The 14709-nt window shown below is 36.9% G+C and overlaps 3 protein-coding genes and 1 long non-coding RNA gene across 7 annotated transcripts; 2 read left to right on the top strand and 2 right to left on the bottom strand.

The window, feature by feature from the left end:
* LOC104758078 (filament-like plant protein 6) lies at nucleotides 225-5115 on the top strand. Of its 2 annotated transcripts, none has more exons than XM_019239699.1 (6): nucleotides 225-630; nucleotides 1147-1254; nucleotides 1344-1668; nucleotides 1764-4035; nucleotides 4134-4188; nucleotides 4526-5115. In XM_019239699.1, the coding sequence occupies exons 2-6, from the start codon at nucleotides 1153-1155 to the stop codon at nucleotides 4928-4930; spliced, it is 3159 nt and encodes a 1052-aa protein (XP_019095244.1). In that variant the 5' UTR covers nucleotides 225-630; nucleotides 1147-1152; the 3' UTR covers nucleotides 4931-5115. The 2 variants fall into 2 exon arrangements, with proteins under 2 accessions (XP_019095244.1, XP_010479192.1); XM_010480890.2 differs by having other exon boundaries at nucleotides 228-630; nucleotides 4128-4188.
* Nucleotides 6731-7506, top strand: LOC104758075. Of its 2 annotated transcripts, none has more exons than XR_762616.2 (2): nucleotides 6731-7036; nucleotides 7145-7506. It is a non-coding gene; the product is annotated as an uncharacterized LOC104758075 (long non-coding RNA). The 2 variants fall into 2 exon arrangements; XR_762615.2 differs by having other exon boundaries at nucleotides 7139-7506.
* On the bottom strand, nucleotides 7850-8536 carry LOC104758076 (receptor-like protein 12). Its single transcript, XM_010480887.2, has one exon. It carries the CDS (start codon nucleotides 8534-8536, stop codon nucleotides 7850-7852), a length of 687 nt encoding a protein of 228 aa, XP_010479189.1.
* Nucleotides 11437-14674, bottom strand: LOC104758077 (transcription factor E2FC). 2 transcript variants are annotated; one of them, XM_010480888.1, is made up of 13 exons: nucleotides 14267-14674; nucleotides 13768-13954; nucleotides 13599-13658; nucleotides 13406-13491; nucleotides 13112-13200; nucleotides 12969-13023; nucleotides 12677-12729; nucleotides 12537-12587; nucleotides 12409-12457; nucleotides 12262-12327; nucleotides 12110-12183; nucleotides 11912-12026; nucleotides 11437-11822 (listed from the first exon to the last, which is right to left on the bottom strand). In XM_010480888.1, exons 1-13 carry the CDS (start codon nucleotides 14501-14503, stop codon nucleotides 11748-11750), a joined length of 1197 nt encoding a protein of 398 aa, XP_010479190.1. In that variant the 5' UTR covers nucleotides 14504-14674; the 3' UTR covers nucleotides 11437-11747. The 2 variants fall into 2 exon arrangements, with proteins under 2 accessions (XP_010479190.1, XP_010479191.1); XM_010480889.1 differs by having other exon boundaries at nucleotides 13768-13951.

Below are 14709 nucleotides of genomic sequence, written 5' to 3'. Positions count from 1 at the left end.
TTTTTTTTTTTTTTTTTTNTTTTTTTTTGGAGTTGAATGTGTTAGGTAGAGCTATGGGCCCTTTATTGTCATAGTTATTATTACCAGTAAACAAATTTATTTATTTTATGTCAATTTATTAGTACTTATTTATTTTTCCTCTATATTTAAAAGCAAAATGAAGAAAATGCTTTATTGACATTTAAAAAAAATAAATAAGAAGAAGAGAAGAAAGAAGAAAGAAGAAAGAAGAAAGAAGATGCTTTTCTTTTGGAGCTTTATGCTGCAGCAACGTTCTTTAAAATTTTGACACATTTAACGAAGAGACTGACTCTCTCTCTCTCTTTAAACAAATACTAAAACAAATAAAACACCATTTTTTCCTTTTCTCAGCTCAGCCACCACTGACCTCATCGCCTTTTTTTGTTTTTTCCCTCACTACCGCCACCGTGAAACCAAACCGTAGGGTTCCGATTACTCCAACAACAGTTTCCAAATCCAAACACCTTCTTAAGTAATAACAAACTCGATTTCAGATCTCCATTACCGACAACAATCGCATGTCCAAACACTTCTAAACTTACGAAAACAACTAAGAAAAGCTTCGTTTTCACTTCCAGATTTCGTTTCCACAAGCTACATTTCTCCGATGTAAGCTTTTTAACATCTGTATTTTTTCTTTTTTTTTATTCTCTTCTTCTGTTTCGTCTTGGTGTCGTCGTCTCTGTGTTTGTGTGTGTTCTTGATTTAATTTCAAAACTCGATTACAGTGGTTACTGAAGTTTTGTAGAGTTAATTACTATTTCTTTTCTATTTTGTCTTCGATTTAGTGTGTCGGCAAGTTCACTTTACCTTGTTGTTTTTCCTAATTTAGTAACCTACTTTTTAGAACGATGCAGCCTTCTCAGATTACCTTATCTTTTTTCCTCATTCTGCAAAAAAAAAATAACAATTTCATCATGTTACTTTGTCTCTTTCACCTTCTTCTCATAAATCTCACTTAACAATCACTATCAGATTTACCCGATCTGATTCGCTTCAATCCGATACATTGAGTTCGTGTTTTTGGTCCTATAAGTATTAAGTTTAGTTTTGGGGACTATATAGCTCACTCTTCTTTGTTAATGGCAATGTTTTTAACAATCTTTATTGTGAATAAACTTATAGACTGCGATGGACCGACGAAGCTGGCCGTGGAAGAAAAAGGGGTCTGATAAATCAATCTTAGTGATTGATTCTGCTTCAGCTGATGCTTCTCATTCTCAGATTGAAAAGGTATGTGATTTGCTTGTTGTGAGTTAAGCTTAATCAATTTGATGCAGCTTACACTGAATGGTTTTGGTTTTGTTTGTTTTTGGAATCAGGAATCAGTTAAGAAGCCAAAGTATGTTCAGATTTCTGTGGAGCAGTATACACATTTCACTGGTTTGGAAGAACAAGTAAAGACATACGATGTTCAGATTAAATCTTATGAGAAACAAGTTGAGACTTATGAGGAGCGGGTTAAGGATTTTGAAGAACAGATTGATGCGTATGATGAGAAGGTTCATGAGTATGAAGAACAGGTGCAGAGACTGAACGAGGATGTCGAGGACTTGAATGAAAAGCTTTCTACTGCTAATGATGAAATAACTACAAAGGAGGCCTTAGTGAAGCAACACTCCAAGGTTGCTGAAGATGCTGTCTCAGGTATATTACTAACTTTTTTTTTTTAATCTTACTAGCAGTGAATGTTTATGTTGCAATGTAGAGTAAAGTTTTATAGCTTTTTGTTGTTCCTTCAGGTTGGGAAAAAGCTGATGCGGAAGCTTTGACATTGAAAAATACCTTGGAGACTGTTACTCTCTCAAAACTCACAGCTGAAGACCGTGCGGCACATTTAGATGGTGCATTGAAAGAGTGTATGAGACAGATACGGAACTTGAAGAAAGACCATGAAGTGAAACTGCATGATGTTGCTTTAAGCAAGACCAAGCAAATTGAAAAGTTAACCATGGAGTTTGAAAAGAGGATGTGTGACTATGAACAAGAGTTGCTAAGGTCTGCAGCGGATAGTGATGCCTTATCGAGAACTTTGCAGGAGCGGTCCAACATGCTAGTTAAAATCAGTGAGGAGAAGTCACGAGCTGATGCTGAAATCGAGACCCTGAAGAGCAATCTAGAAATGTGCGAAAGAGAAATAAAATCTCTCAAGTATGAAGTTCACGTAGTTTCTAAAGAGCTGGAGATACGCAATGAAGAAAAGAACATGTGTATTAGATCTGCTGAATCTGCCAACAAGCAACATTTGGAAGGGGTAAAGAAAATAGCAAAGTTGGAAGGAGAATGCCAGAGACTGAGAAGTCTTGTGAGAAAGAAGTTGCCAGGCCCAGCTGCACTTGCTCAGATGAAGCTTGAGGTTGAGAATTTAGGAAGGGATAGTGGTGATGCCAGGCAAAAGAGGTCTCCCGTCAAGGTTTCTAGTCCTTGCAAGTCGCCGGGGGGATACTCATCAACTGGATCTGAATTTTCTTTCGAGAACACACAGAAATTCCAAAAGGAAAATGAATTTCTAACAGAACGTTTACTTGCGATGGAAGAAGAGACGAAAATGCTGAAAGAAGCATTGGCAAAGAGGAACAGTGAGTTGTTGGAGTCACGGGATCTTTGTGCTCAGAGCACTAGTAAGATTCAAAGCTTAGAAGCTCAACTGCAGCAAAATAATTTTCAGAAGTCGACACTTGAAGTGTGTCCAAATCTGAATACGAGCAATCCATCAAGCTCAATCTCTGTCTCTGAAGATGGGAATGACGATTCTGGCAGCTGCAGTGGATCTCTGTCAACGAATCCACCACAACAGACCAAGAAGGAGAAGGAGAATGCAGCTTTGGAGAGGGTTGAAAGTGTTAGTAGTCATGTAGAGCTTATGGATGATTTTCTTGAAATGGAGAAATTAGCTTGTTTGCCAAATCAACCTAGCAGTAATGGTAGTATGGATTCCAAAGATTGTTCAGGTGATCAAAAGTCAGAACTGGTGATTCTTGACGCTCATACCGAACTTGAGGAGTCCGACAGAGGTAGTCCGGCGGCAGTGATGGAATTTAGATCGAGATTATCAAAGGTTATTGAATCTGTATCTACTGATGCTGACCTCCAAAAGATAGTGGCGGATATAAATTTCATTTTGAAAGACGTGAATGCTTGTATGGACCAGGAAAAGCCTTCTGAGGTGCAGGTTCATCCTGAAGAAGTGTCAGATTTATGTCCAGAACAAAATCTGGTTGAAGATTGTCATTTGGCTGAACAAAAGCTGCAGAGTATTATTCACCAAGATTTGAAAATTGCAGTGTCTCGGATTCATGATTTTGTTTTGTTGCTTAGAAATGAGGTCAGGGCAGGTCATCAGGACACAGCCATTGAAGGAAATGATTTTGTTGAATTGATCGAGGGCTTCTCCGTCACGTTTAACCATGTTTTAAGCGGTGACAAAACTTTGGACGATTTTGTTTCGAATCTTGCTAATGTCTTCAACGAGGCCATGGAGCTAAAGGTGAATTTTAGGGGTCGTGCTTCCTCTGAGGTTGAAACGCTGAGTCCAGATTGCATAGACAAGGTTGCATTACCTGAGAGCAAGGTTGTTGATAAAGATTCATCTCAAGAAATATATCAAAATGGATGTGTTCACAACGAGCCAGGGGTACCATGCGATGAAAACAGAGTTTTGGGGTATGAGACAGACTCCAAATTACAGGAAATAGAAGAGCTGAAATCAGAAAAAGAAAAGATGGCAATGGATATTGAGGAGCTGAAGTTTCAGTTACAAGAATCTGAGCAGCTGTTAGCTGACACTAGATCACAGTGTGATTCTGCTCAGAGGTCAAACAACTTGGCAGATACGCAACTCAGATGTATGACTGAGTCATATAGATCTCTTGAATCACGTGCAGCTGATTTAGAGATCGATGTGAATCAGCTTAAGGAGAAAATACGGAAGTTGGAGAACGAGCTTGAGGATGAAAAGAGAAACCACCAAGAAGCCATTGTCAGGTGCCATGAACTCGAAGAACATATTCAAAGGTGAGTAGTAGTATCAGCTTTACCTGAATATGAAAGATCAGCCTTGATTTACGTACTGCTTTTTACATGTCTATATTTTCACTTTTTCTCAGCAACAGACACACTTCTTTGGTTGCTGAGGATGACGAAGAAGCTGATATAAAGGGCAAACAGGTAATGTTTTCGCAACGCTTCTCAGACTCTTATTCAATGGCGACCATGTTTTGCTTCTAATATTTCAGCTTTATAGACTTGGCTATTTTCTGCATTTCATTTTGTAGCTCTAGATTGTCCAAGTAAATTTGCATCGAAGCTCATTGCTCATTGTGTCATATTATTCAGTGCTCATTTTTCACCATACTACATGCAATCAGTTTAGGTGCATGTACTAATCTAATCGCAGACACAAAAACAAACACAAGCATACATATCTATAGACTTTGCATGCATTGATTCCTGAATCCTTAGGAATCTGAAGGTTAAAAGAAACTAACATGAAAATATGACACAGGAGAGAGAGCTATCGGCAGCAGCAGAGAAGTTAGCGGAGTGTCAAGAAACCATATTTGTGTTGGGGAAGCAGCTGAAATCATTTCGGCCACAACCTGAACAAGTGAGGTCACCACAAAGACAAAATGAGTCCTATTCGGAGGAGGAACTAGGCAACACCACTACCTCGGTCCCCAAGAACTACACCGCAGAAGTTGAAGGAGATTCAGCTGAGACTTGTGTTAACGAGGTCCCCAGATATATGGAGTCACCAAAATGCCCTTCTGATTCAGAGACTAGCGATACAATAACATCGCCATCAAGAGTGGGTTCAAGGCTATCAAGGTCAGGTTCATCTGGCAATCCAACCCCAGAGAAAGCCTCTAGAGGAATCAGCAGGTTCTTCTCGTCCAAATCAGGATATTAAGCCTTTAAAAAAATAAAAGATGGAAGATGCTGTGTATGTGTACATTGATGAAATGTGTGTGTGGGTTTTTTTTGTTACTTACTTCCTTATCAAACGACATATGCATTTTAAAATTGATGTTTTGTTATTGAATCAGTCATGAATGTAATATTGCATAAACTTAACATATTAATCAATTACCCACATTTCACTTATGCAAATCAAGACCTATGAAATTAATCTTATTGTCAGTCTTTTAGCTATAGGTGAATTAGGCCAATAACCAAAATACAAAATGACATTAAAATAGTACAATAAAGCTAAATAGATGAAATTAACCATACATTTGTAACATTAGTTTATACGAGCTAGGATAAGAGAAAATTTACCTTTTTGTTCCTCTTATTCACACACATAATAAGAACATAGTTATCAGTCTTAGAAGAAGTTTATTTTATTCGTGTCACAATTTTTTTTTTTTATTATTTCATTAAAAATAGTTATTTGACCTTTTCATGTAAAAATGGTATATGTGTTTTTTTTTTTTTTTGCATATGGCTTTTTTTGAACTTTTTGAAATGTACAAAAAATACGCAAGAATTACTGATTTTGATTGAGATTGCCGCGTATTTATTAGAAGAACATATAGAATGATATTATTGCCTTGTATCAATTCTATTAAATCAACACTACATATTCATTTACATATTTAATTAAAGTCATTTTGGTATCTTTTGCTTTCACTTCTTCTCCTCATTTTGGTATCTTTTCGAAATTAAAATTATATCATATGCAAAACAAAAAGTATTTTAATGTAAAATTGTGAACTTAAATAAATTGCAAAACAAAAAGTATTAGCAATTACTTCTCATTGTACTTTAACTTATTCTCGGTCAGTTATTCAATATTATTCGATTGCAAAAGTTATTTCCACATCACTTGATATTATCGTTACAATTTTCGAGTTTCAAATAACACCAATATTTTCAACTGACATCCTAAAAAATATATAATAAAAGTTTGGTTCATGTTTAAAATAAGTCTGTTATAGACATTTGAATGGACATTTGAATTGTATGAATCTGCTAATGGAGTTTGGTATGATACCTGAAAAAAATTTATCTTAACATTTTTTGAATACATTTCTAGATCATTATAATTCTCGGATCGATTTTAATTTGAAAAAGAAAATATGATTGCACTAATCAGATCATCATTCATTAGTATTTAGTCGAAATAAAAAACTGTCATATTATTTCAATAACAAATATGAGGTTCTAATGAAATCATAATATATTAATTGAGAACTATAAATATAAAATTAATTTTATAAAGTGTAAAAATTACATTGTCGTGCCATTAGTCTTAACTTTAAGGCAAATGTTTAATTTTTCAGTAAGAGTGAAAATATAATTTTAATATTAGACTGATAAAATATTTTAAATACTTATTAATTACCTAAAAAAATAAATTTTTCTTTAAATAATTATGGTCTAAAATTACTAACTATTTTTTTAAATTGTAAACCAATTAAAATTTTAAAATTAATATTTTATATTTAAGTATACAATATAATTATTAATGAAATTTTTTGTTAAGATTTTAAAATATGATTCTCCAATCACCTTTTTTATTTATTTATTTCATTTACAAATTGTTTTGATAAAAATGATATTGTCACAACCGAGGTTCGAACCCTGATCTTTTACATGTGGACAGTAACCCTTACCACTTGATCTAACGACAATGTTCAACACGCCAGAAACTTTTTTATATATATAGACGCCAGCTCCAGAATTGTAAGATTCAACATCGAGCGTCTTCAGATTTATAGAATTCCGAGCAAACACTTCGATTACCAACCAGATCCGTGATGTCGCGACAATCATAGCCAGAGATTCATTGCTCAAGCTAACGGACTTGCAATCACATGAGAGAGCAAACTTATTAGTCACCAAATCGAATCCATTGAATATTGACGGCAGGAAAGAGAAAATCTCATCCTTAGCATCTAGAGATAACTGATGACGATACTGAGTTACGGTGTCGAGCAGTGGTGGAGGAAGCTCCGGTGAGCGCTGTAGTTGAGGGAGGTAGCCAAAGAATGAAATCGACGCCATTAATTGGGTATGAAATTTGAATTTTGTGCGAGTTCAATTCTTTTATGATCAAGTTTTGTGTTAATTAGCCTGGATGTTTTATACGTATATATCTTTCACTTTATCCTAGAAACAGAAACACTTCTTTGGTTGCTGACGACTGAGTTCAAGAGCAAACAGGTAAATTTTCCCATGCTTCTCAACTTTTGTTCCGTGCCAATCACATTTTGCTTAGAATATTTCAGCTTCAGGAACTTGGTCCTTCCTTTCTGCATTTGGATTCTTGTTCTAGTGGATTCCAATTGAAGCTCATTGCTCACTATACCACCTACAATCAGTTTAGGTGCATAATTATATCTAATCACAGACACAAAGACAAACACAACCATGTACATCTATAGGAGCTTTGAGTAAACGGAGTTGCTTATCAAACAACTTGTACATTTTAATATTGATGGATCTGTCATTGGATTAATCAAGAATGTAACATTGCATTCATTCAAACATAGCAAGTAGTAACCTAAATGGAACTTGAAGCAAATCATTGACCTCTCAACTAACCTTATCGTCAGTCTTTTACCTATATGGGTGAATTAGGCCAATAACCACAATCCAACTATATAATGAAATTGTGTTAATATTTTTAGTATTCACCAACAGTTTGGAAACTTGGGAAACATATTAAAATATAACCTACGAAACCAACTTTTCTTCTTGCCAGTCTTTGGTTTAATAATAGTTCAAAACATGTATTATACAAAACTTGAAAATACAACGAATAATTTATGAACATATATAAACAACAATGCGATAAGGAAGAGAGAATGCATCGATGAGTGACTTAACGAGTTCTGGTGCTATGTTGCTTGCTCCGGCCAAAAATCTTCATGAACCACTCATGCTTGTACGAAGCCGTTATGTATCCCATCGCTAGCCCAAATACAACTCCAGGTCCAAAGCCAAAACCTGCTGCTACCCAACTCAATGATTCTTCTTCTTCTTCTTTTGTCTCCATCAGTTCGGGTTGTGGTGGTGCTGGCGCTTTGATATCAACACAGACATCTTTAAGGGAAGGACCATTAAGTCCGGGGTTTCCTTCATAGGAGGAGCAATTTTGTCGTTGAAATTGTGTGCCTTGTGGTATGGAACCTACAAGCTGGTTATATGAAACGTTTATCCATGCGAGAGAAGAGAGTGCCCCAAGCTCAGAAGGAATCTCACCAGAAATCTTGTTTTGGGATAGGTCTAGTGACTCGAGATTCGTCAAGTTTGCCAAAGAAGATGGGATGTGGCCCGTGAAAGCATTGTTAGACATGTTGAGAATACGAAGCTCCTTCAACAGACCAACAGAATCAGGAATAGGTCCATGGTGTTGATTTCCTGAAAAATCGATGGCTGTGAAGATTGTAAGGATACGTTCCATCTCCATTGACACTCCTTTACTCATCAACACAAGTGAAGTGTAGTAGCTTATTGAACCACTCCGAATGTACTCTGGCTCTATATTATTATCTCTCTTGGAGGACATTGCAGTCCAGTTCAAAAAGTAATCAGATGGCAATGTACCAAAGAAGTCATTATATAATACATCAATGATTTTCAACTGAGGAAATCCAAACCAGACCCCATCAGCGTTATGTAATTTGCCACGAAACTTGTTAGAGCGGAGGACAAGAACTTGAAGATTCTGCAAAGAATTCAAGTGGAAGGGAAAGATGTCGTTGATTGTGTTGCTTGCCACGTTCAAAACTTCCAAGGCAGAGCAACCACCAAGAGAAGCCGGAATTTTTCCCTCTAATCGGTTGTGACTGACGTCAAGTGTTATTAAGCTCTTGGCGTTCTGAATATTTCGGGAAGAATGCCGCTGAGTTTGTTGTTACGGAGATTTAGATCTGAAAGAGAACTCATCACCAGAGTCTCTAAGCACCGAGGAATTGAGCCGTTGAGGTTGTTGTTTGATAGATCTAGAACTGCTAGAGAGCTTAGTCCACATACTGATCGAGGTATCTCCCCGGTGAAGTTATTCTTAGAACCCGAAAAATATTTGAGATCTTTGGAGGATGGGATGAAGAGAGGTCCTTGGAAAGCATTTGAGCTTAGATCAACAAAACTGATTTGACTCTCAGGAGAAACTTTTAAGGATCCATTGAAGCCGCTGAGAGAGTTGTTAGAGAGATTCACATAAGACAACTCTGGTAGTCTCCACAACCAGTCTGGTACTTGACCTTTGATTTTGTTGTTGGAAAGATTTAGTAGTTGTAGATCTCTTCTGTATCTTATGAACTCAGGGAACTCAGTGATGTTGCAGCCTGGCAAATCCAAATATGCCAAATTTGGTAGAAAATCCAAATCAGAAGTGATGTTTGTTGTTGAAAGAGGAATACCTGAGAGATATAATTCTTCTAGGTTCTTGAGAGATGAGAAGACATTTAATTCAACTCCTCGACCGACTTCGTTGTAATTTCTACTATGAATAGTAAATCTTTGTAAATTATGTAGCAGAGAGATATTCCCAATCCCAGTAAAGTCGTTGAATTCGTTATAACTCAAACGAATCGTGGTCAATGAGGGAATCTGGACTAGGGATGAAAGAATTGCTCCCTTAAAAGAGTTATCATCAGCTGAAAAAGACTCTAATTTGGAGAATTGGCTGATGATTGGTGGAAGGGGAACTGTGAACTGATTTGAAGAGAGAGAGAGAGTGAATGTAGTTTGGTCAAATTGAGTATTGAAGCTGGCAAGTTTCCACTGAGCTTGCTATAGCTAACATCAAAAACAGTCAACTGTTTTAGATTGCCAATTGAAGATGGGATTTCACCAACAAAATTATTCCAACCAAGATCGAGAATAGAGAGATGAGAAAGGTTCCCAAGTGAAAACGGAATCTTCCCTGAGAACTTAGAGAAGGAAAGGGACAAAGAAGTCAAATGTTTGAGGCTGCTAATGGAGTCAGGTATGGGGCCTGAGAAGGCTGTGTCGTAAATGGTCAGCTCTACCAAAGAAGTATTTTCACGAAACATGGGAAGGTTGCCTCTTAGATTTGTATTGTCCCTTAATATAATGGACTGTAAGCTCGGTATCAGAAGAACACTACTTGGAAATTCTCCGAACAGGTTGCAGTGAGAAAGATGTAGTGACCTTAGAGATTGCATGTTTGAAAACTCATGGGGGATTTCTGAAGAAATGTTTACATAGCTCATATCCAGTTCTCTAAGGTTCCTCAAATTTTGTGCAAGTAGATGAAGAAAAGATTCATCAATGGATAAATACGAAGAATCACTAGAAGATGAAAGATCGAGAGACACCAACTTGGTTAGCTGAAGAAGCTTGATTGGAATTTGCCCTGATAGTGAAGACTGGGAGAGATTAAGTCTTTTTAGCTCCATGAGTTTGTCAAATTCAGCTGGGATTGGCGAACTGGTGAAGTTGTTGCAAGCAAGGTTCAAATCACGGAGATGACGCAGTCTGAAAAGACTGCTGCTGGATTTAAGCGGGCCATGGAGGTCGCTGGAACTAAGGTCTAGCCCGATGACTTTCCCCGACTTAGCAGCACACGTGATACCATCCCAAGAACAACAATCACTTTTATTCACCCATGATTCTGTCTTCGGATAATAGGACCCATCTGAATCAACCCAATCAGGTTCCTTGATCAAAAACTCACTCTTGAACTCAAGAAGAGCACCCCTTTGGTCGGAATGACACAAGTGTTCTGTAGAAGAAACAAACGTGTTTAGAAAACTTGAAATGAGAAAAAGGAAACAGATGGAACGAAGAAGGAAGCTCATTTTCTGATTAGATAAGAAATCTTTCATATTTGTGGAAATGAAAAAGTAATATGAAGTAGTGATGATAAATTAGTGTTGCAGGTCACTACATATATATAAAAACAAACACATGAAGCTCCCATTGACTTGATGGTTTGAAATCTTTTTGAAGAATTCTTCCCTGCTAAAAATCTTATGAGTCCTTCCAAATCTAATAGACTTGACTTGAAAGAGCATAAACTCGTTCCGTATGGCATTTTTTTCTAGGAAATGCTGTCATAGTTGTCCTCTATCCAATTCCAAACCTGAAACATACGTCAAAAATTGCATTGCCTTAATTTCTTTACATGTGCCAAAACTAATATACTTTCAATAGTATTTAATAAATAAAGACATGAACAAAATTTGTACACTTGGCGAGGTTGAAAAGTTTTGTTCTTAAGACTGCTATTTACTTTGTCTATTATCACCAAACCCATACGTCTCGTTTCGTTTTGTTCTTACATGATTCTGATGGCAGTTGTTGACTATCTAATTTTGGATACAAAATCTTCTCTCTTTTTTTCTTGTTTCAGGGTTTAGATTCGAACTATTATCCAAATCAGGCGGTTCGGAATTGATGCTTGGTTTCTACTAAAACTGGAGGTTTGTAGCCTGAAAGTGTCAACAGATTAATTTCGCTTCATTGTGTGCAGTGTGCAGATTGCTGTCGATTACATTTGACATCCAAGGGCCATTAAGTATAATTATATATCTCATATTAGGGTACAAGCTTTTCACATAACTGTCACCCATTGAATGACATAAGAATGTTGCATCTTTTATTTCAAACGAGAGAAAACCAAAAAAAAAATACAAAAAAAACCTCTATTAGGATTCAGGCGCAAAAGGCGTAGTAAAACGTAACATGAAAATTTGTATCATTCATCGTCCTCCCAGTAATTGGAATTGGAGGTTTCAATAACTTTGTTCTCAGCTGCTGAAGTTGCTCCATAAATCTGTGAGGCTCACCTCTGCATCTGACTCGAACCAGTAATCTGCTTTTAACTGGCAATAGACAACCAAAACTCAAACTTAATCGCAACTTACGAATATGAGACTGATCCAAAACCCTTATCAATGGATCTAATACTTACATCAGTATCTGAAGTTACTATTTTCAAGGAAGGAGTGTCCACTCCAAATGGAGCTTTTTGATCAGACTCCTGACCCAACTTGTCACTTGTTTCCCCACTATCTCCTTTATATTTGCTGCGACCATGTTTGTTCCCAGTTATAAACGCTGACTGACAAAATATATAGATAAGAAAAGACACAGAGAGTGGAATGTGTACCTTAAAAGATAGACATCAATCGGCCCCATCCTACTCCTAATCACCATCCGGTATTGTCGTTGCGGAAATCTCATCTATCGTGAACAAAAAACAGATGCTTCACTTTGGGAACACATTATACTAAAACTGTACACTATATGAAAAACGCTCACCTCATCAGGATCTGGAACTTCGATGTAACTAGCTGTAGGAGCTTTAATTGCTAGTAATGTCTGGTTCTGTATCAAGGACTAATGGGTTAGTATGTTAAATAACTGAGAAAAACATAAGATAATTTTCAAGAACTAGTTGGGGAGGACCTGAAACCGTGGGAGACTCGTTATATCCTCCTCCGTCATAAACATGTACCTGTTTACATTCATCATTGATCTTAGCAAAAAGTCGTGTGTATATACAAAAAATGATACTCAAATAAATGGACAGAAACCTTTTACAATATTCATCTTCCTCCAATGATCTCAAAGCTTCTTGTCTTTCCCTGGAGATATACAACATGGTGATCTTAAAACCATGTGGGAAAAGAACAATTAAGTCTCCAAATCAGACATAAGAACATAAGCAACCAACCTTATAAGCTCATCCAACCTGCTTTCCTCAGATTGCATACTTTCTACCTCTGACTGAAAATACATAAAGATGTTATTGGTTATAAATGGAAATTTTCAAAATAAGTGTGCGAACTGACTATAATGTCAGACTGCCAATTTCAATATCTTATATCCCCAACATATGCTGAGAGAAGTGGTTATTTAGACTGAAAAAAAAATAAAACTATGAGTTCTTTCTTGACTATGCGATCGTTTATTCAAATGCAGTAAGTTCTACGACAAAGTAATATATAATGCTCTTTTCTATGAACCTTAAGCCTGGAAATTTGATCTCCGAGGTCCTTCTGTCCAAGATTATCAGCACCCCTACATCAATGGTCCAAAGCCAAGGTCAGAAGATCATAAGTTAAATACACTGCAGTGTATCTAAGAAAGAAAGGATTTGTGAAATTACTTCCAGCGGATATGGTTCTTTGTAGTTTTCTCTATCAATCCAATTCCTTCAAGAACATTTGTAATATCATATATCCTTCTTTTTTGTACCTGTTAAGAGGAATCGTAGGCACATAAGAGGAGATTCTAACAAACTGACGAAGGTACCTAATGATTTGTGAATCAACCACTTTCAAGGCAAGATTATACAGGTGAGCTTTTCAGTCCACACATACAAGTACATTCTTAAATAAGATGTTCAGCAATTTGAAATACAGTACACTTTTAGCTCAATATAAAGAAACATTTTGCATACCTCCAAAACATCTGCACAATGGTTAAGGTCAAGTGTTCCATCCTCAGCTTCCTGAATCAACTTGACGAATTTCTTTGTCAACAACCCTACGAAACAAAAGAGACAACGATACAATTAGAGTTGTAATCTCCATACAAACCATGAGCCTGAGTAAACAGAACTAGATGTGATTGCGCTTTGCAGTAGGAGTTACCTAGAGAACTGTCATAACGGCAGTTATTACTAGGTACACTTAGAACACCATTTTGTGCTTCTGCATACAAAAACCAATCACCACAATCAACACAGATTATAACATCAACAAACAAAAGAAATCACATTCTGAGAACAAGCTGAAGAGAATTCGATAAGAAAGCAGATACCGCCGCCGTTGGCCATCCGTTTCCCCGCCTTTGACTGTGTAGTAGTACCCTTTGACTTGTTGTATACACGTTTAACGTATTGAGGAGACTCTTGTTTCACTATTACTTTAGATTTATCATCAATGCTTTCTCCAGACATGTTTGCAATAGATCCAAGCTGAATACGATGATTCTTTCTACTCTTCTGCTGCAAAACAGATTTGACTCAATAGCATCATTACTTGATAGCTTAACAAAATCACCAAAACACAAATCTAAAATTCGCAGTTAAATAAGTTCCCCCAAGTTTGTAGAATTCTAAATTTGAGATTAGAGATCCCAATTTTGGATTAAGTTTCCTTAACGAACAGAAGCTTCATTCAATTATTTTTTTCGCGAAATTTGGGATCAGGAAAAAAAAGACCTAGCTCTCTCTCTCTCTCTCTCTCTCTCTCTCACAGATCAAGTTCGGAATCAAAAATCAAAGACGAAAAGTGAAGTATAAACGCAGGGAACTCACAAATTTCTGAGTGATATGAGAGTAAGAATCGTCCCAGTGAGATGGAATTAGCGGAGACTGTTGCGGAAGCGATTCGGAGACAGAGAAAGGCCGATTCGTGGAAGAAGGAGTGAGAGAAGAGTAACGAGGATCAGATGAAGAGATGGATTGAAGTAATTCGAAGCGAAAAGGAGATCGGTGGTGGTGGTGATGGTAAGAGAGAGTCGGATCTTCGCCTGAGTTTGATGTCGCGGCCATGTAACGGCGGCGTATCTCTCGGTGGTTGAAGATTTGGGATTTAAGTGTTTGAAGCGATTTTGGGGAGTTTGAGAATCGGTGAATTTAGGTTTTGTTGGGGGGGAGGGGGGAGATGAAGGAAGAAGAAGAAGAGGGAAGATGGAGAAAAAAGATGGAGAGAGAAGAGAGGAAACAGCGGGAAGAAGAGGAAGGGTGTGATAGTCTTT

This window comes from Camelina sativa, chromosome 17 (genome assembly GCF_000633955.1).
Source record: "Camelina sativa cultivar DH55 chromosome 17, Cs, whole genome shotgun sequence".
In the NCBI taxonomy this organism is placed as follows: Eukaryota; Viridiplantae; Streptophyta; class Magnoliopsida; order Brassicales; family Brassicaceae; genus Camelina; species Camelina sativa.
This window is presented reverse-complemented; position numbering and strand designations above follow the sequence as displayed.

Bases quoted from the DNA above. Each gene is read 5' to 3' on its own strand.
- LOC104758078 (XM_010480890.2), top strand. From the start codon at position 1,153: ATGGACCGACGAAGCTGGCCGTGGAAGAAAAAGGGGTCTGATAAATCA. The intron at 1,669-1,763 runs GTATATTACTAA...TTGTTCCTTCAG, and splicing joins TGCTGAAGATGCTGTCTCAG to GTTGGGAAAAAGCTGATGCG. The intron at 4,036-4,127 runs GTGAGTAGTAGT...ACTTTTTCTCAG, and splicing joins CTCGAAGAACATATTCAAAG to CAACAGACACACTTCTTTGG.
- LOC104758076 (XM_010480887.2), bottom strand. From the start codon at position 8,536: ATGTCCTCCAAGAGAGATAATAATATAGAGCCAGAGTACATTCGGAGT.
- LOC104758077 (XM_010480888.1), bottom strand. From the start codon at position 14,503: ATGGCCGCGACATCAAACTCAGGCGAAGATCCGACTCTCTCTTACCAT. The intron at 13,201-13,405 runs GTATGCAAAATG...TCCTCTTAACAG, and splicing joins ATTGTGCAGATGTTTTGGAG to GTACAAAAAAGAAGGATATA. The intron at 12,328-12,408 runs GTCCTCCCCAAC...TCCTTGATACAG, and splicing joins CGAGTCTCCCACGGTTTCAG to AACCAGACATTACTAGCAAT.